The sequence below is a fragment of the Entamoeba invadens genome (genome assembly GCF_000330505.1).
Source record: "Entamoeba invadens IP1 unplaced genomic scaffold scaff_1105074725989, whole genome shotgun sequence".
NCBI lineage: Eukaryota > Evosea > Mastigamoebida > Endamoebidae > Entamoeba > Entamoeba invadens.
Genome location: NW_004443781.1, coordinates 77523 through 81831, shown reverse-complemented (window position 1 = coordinate 81831; position 4309 = coordinate 77523). Strand labels below are relative to the sequence as shown.

Sequence of the window (4309 nt, the reverse complement as noted above, 5' to 3'; positions counted from 1 at the left end):
ACCTGAATTTGTCCAACATTGAAACTTCATTCTCAAATTCAGATAAATCGCCACTTTTTAAACTTTCATTTCCACTCTGTTTCATTTTCTTTATTGCCACGACGTTCCCTCTAAAAGTTCCTTTGTAAACAATACCAAAGGAACCTTCACCAAGCACCTTCTCTTCAATTAGTTCCTTGTAATTTAATTTGGTTGATTCTTCAGTTTCAACAGAAAATGGGAAGTTAGTCATTGTAGTGATTCCAGTGAGTAAGTTAAGAGAAACTATCACAAAATTGTCTTGAGTTTTCAATGTGCATTTTGGAGTGATAAATATTTCAAATTCACAAGCATATCCGCTCTTCATTGTGACTATTTTTGGTTCTGTTCTGATGTCATATTCATCACAATTTTCACGAGTTGTTATTTGTATCTTCATGTTCCCTTTTCCTTGTGTCCCCACACACAACAATTCTCGTGTTGATTGTTCAACTGGAATTTTGACATCATTTTCATTGAAAGATAAATCACTTTTGTTCACTAAAATGTCATTGTCCAATTTCTTCATTGTAACGTTTGATCTCTTGATTTTAAAAACGCATATATTTGTCATTTTCTTTTCTTCCTTTTTCTTAAAAATAAGAACAAAAAGCGTGAGTATAATAATAGTCAGTATTATTATAACAATACAGACTATTATCACTGGGATACCAATATACAAAAAGTACTTATTTTGTTTCACACACAAATTTTGGTCGTCATTTAATTTGTAATTTTTTGCACATTGCGAGCACTTCGAATAACTCGATGAAATGCAGTTATCCATTGAGGAATAGATGAGACACTCACCATTTTGTAATATGTAGTTATCCTCACACGAACTGCAGTCTTCATTTGCATCACAAGAGGTGCAATTATCTTTGCACTTTTGACATTCATTTTGATATATAAAATATCCAAATTCACATAAAGTGCATCCACTTCTCGTTTTATTTACACAATGAATTAATTCATTTTGGTTGAGACACAAAGAGTGTGAATTGGATTGATAATAATTTTCTGAACATGACAGACACATCTTTTCGTTCATACACGTCTCACAAGATATATCACATTTATTACACTGTTTGCCATCCATTGATTTGTAATACCCATCTTTACATTTGACACAGCCCGTGTATGTGGACATCATGACCTCACACACTTCAATGAGAGAGTTGATCTCTTCACATGTCCCATCTTTGTTGTTTGAATATGCATTACAACCAGTACAATATGTCTGATTCGAGCATTTAACACAGGGCTCTTCACATTTTTTACATGTCATTTTGTCTAAATAATAACCATCTAAACATCGAAGACATCCACTTTCTGTTAATTCAAAACAATTGTGTGTTTCATTTGAATCTGCTTTGATATTTTTATTAGTACACTTTAGATATAAACTGTATTCCTTTTGTACAGCTTTTTTATTGCATTTTCCATCTTCAAGATTATACTCATTGTCACAATGAACGCAACTCTTTTCAACAACAGAAATATGCGTGCAATTTGGATACTGTTCTTTGGATACACATGAGTGTTCTTCTTTGTAGTACCCATCTTCACACCTTTTACATGTATATGTAAACAATCCACAGTTGATTTCGTCATATGTATAACACAACCCATCCGATAGAATGCCATCTTTACATGCAAGACATTCATTACCATATTGAATAAGGCATTTATTGTTATTTAGCACACATAATCCTTGTTGGATGTAATAATTGTCTATGCATTTTATACATTCACTTGACTCTGTTGTTTCACACTTTTCATCATTCAGACAGTCAATTTTTTCATTTAAAATTTTGTTGCCAGAACATCTCAAAATAATGATGGTTTTGTCTTTATTAATACAAACAGTTGATTCATCACATTTTTCCACTGAAATATTCGCAATGTAAAATCCCTCTGTTGGTATATAACAATAATTATTTTGTGATATCACACAATTTGCAATGAGTTCATTACAGTCGTCGCCTTTCTTGATATTTTGGCATTGAAGACACTTTTTGTTTTCATTTGTTTTTTGATATTTACACGTCATATTTTGTTCGAAAAAACAATTCCAATTTGTTGTTATTATATCATTTTCACACACATCACACGTCACTGTTGATTTTTGAGTGCAATTTCCTTTGATGTTATAACACTCTCCCTTTTCTATAATTAACGAGTCATTGCACTTAATACATGTCTTATCGACTTGTTTGATACATCCAACTTGATTTGGTGAACCGTTATTTGTTGTTGAATTGTAGTGGTAGCTGTTATTATTAGCATCAATACACGACAATTTATTATCATTCAAAATGTATGGCGCAAAGCAGAGAGTGCATTGAATAATTCCATTATTGTAATCACACGTCTTACAATTCGGAATTTTTTCATAACAATTGACACAACTTACAGTCCCACTTTTGACCATCCCTTCTGCACATAATGCACAACTGTCGCCAGTTGATATATAACTTCCACTACACTCGTAACAACTTTTAGTTGTTTTTGAACATCTTATACATTTTGTGTTAATTTCGGTACACAAATAACAGGAACCTTCATACAAATAATTATCTTCTTCACATGAAGAACACTTTCTTGCACTTTCAATTATATTTGAATCACAGGAAAGACACTTCCCTGTATCAGAACAAGACACACATTCGTCGCCGACTCGCTTTAACCCATTTTTACAGGAAGAACACGTGCCACTTTCTTTGATACACGTTTGACACTCTGATGGACAATTTACACACACGGAATTGCCTCCAAGTGAGTACTTACCCTCTTCACATGAGGTACATACACTATTTATTAATTCATGTCCAGCAACACATGTAATACAGTTTCCAGTCGTTTTTGAACAAGTTTGACAAATTGAGTCACAGGGTTTACACACAAGTTGACCAGTTTTGTCCTGATATGTTCCTTCACTACAACTTGTACATTTTCCATTAGAAAGTGATGTACCTATTGGACATAAGTTACAATTACCGTTTGAATTCAATGCATTGCCAGAATAACATGATGTGCATTTCCCATTTGTTTTGTCACAAGTCAAACAAGATGAATCACATTTAAAACACACAGAAGTTCCAGATGAAGACCAATAATTTGTTGGACATTGATCACAAGAAGATGCACCATCTAATGAATAAGTACCAGCAGGACAAGTAAGACAATATGATTGTTTTAAATTTGTATATGTACCAGCTAAACATATTGAACAATTTCCATTATTTAATATATACCCAGAAAGACAATCTACACAATTACCTGTCTTTTTCTCACATGGACTTTTACAAATACCGTTACATGGAGTACATGATATACTTCCCGTAATATTCGAAAAGGTTCTATCAGAGCATTCCATACAATTTGAAGTATTTGTGGATGATGAAAATGTACCTGTTTGACATTGTGAACACTCGTAATTTTGACTGTAATACCCCTTTGCACATTCTACACAGGTTTTTCCATTTTTAGCCATCCCGTCAAAACACGACAAACAATTTCCATTTGTGTTATCACAGCTTTTACAGCTGGTGTCGCAATTTGTACATACACTTTTACCTCCAGTTGAATATGTTAATAAAGGACACGTTACACATTTGTTATTTGAAGAGCACGTTCCAGCAGAACAAGCTACACAATTACCTCCAGAAACTATATAACCAGAATAACATGTTAGACATTGACCAGTGGTTTTAGAACACGTTTTACATAATGAATCGCAATTGGTACAAGTCGAAGAACCAGAATGTGATGAATACGTTCCTTCTTCACATTGAGAACAGGAATTCTGTCCTCCTTTTGAATAATATCCAGCATCGCACGCAAGACACTGACCAGAAGTTGAAACAAAATTATATCCAGAATAACATGAAGTACATTTCCCATTTTCATTATTACAAGTTTTACAAGATGAATCGCATTTGGTACAGGAAGAAGATGTCGTTGTAGACCAATAATTTGTTTGACAAGTGATACAAAAAGAAGCTCCACTTTGTGAATAAGTACCAGCAGAACAACTTGAACAGTATTGTTGTTTTGAATCTGTACATGTTCCAGCTGGACATATTTTACATTTTCCATTGTTTAAAACATACCCAGAAATACAATCATTACAATTACCATTTGTGTTGGAACATGAACTTTTACATGTACTACTACACTGTGAACAATAACTATCGCCTCCAGTGGAATATGTTAATGTAGGACACGTTTCACATACACCATTTTCAGAGTACGTTCCAGCAGGGCATTCAAGACATGAGAATTGACA

The 4309-nt window shown here is 33.4% G+C and overlaps 1 protein-coding gene across 1 annotated transcript; it reads right to left on the bottom strand.

The window, feature by feature from the left end:
• Positions 1-4161, bottom strand: EIN_142450 (hypothetical protein; the record flags this gene model as incomplete). Its single annotated transcript, XM_004262036.1, has 2 exons — positions 1-4080; positions 4134-4161. Coding segments are annotated over 2 exons (4108 nt in total), but the record flags the coding sequence as incomplete, so codon positions are not given.
• Between the last annotated feature and the right edge of the window lie 148 nt (positions 4162-4309).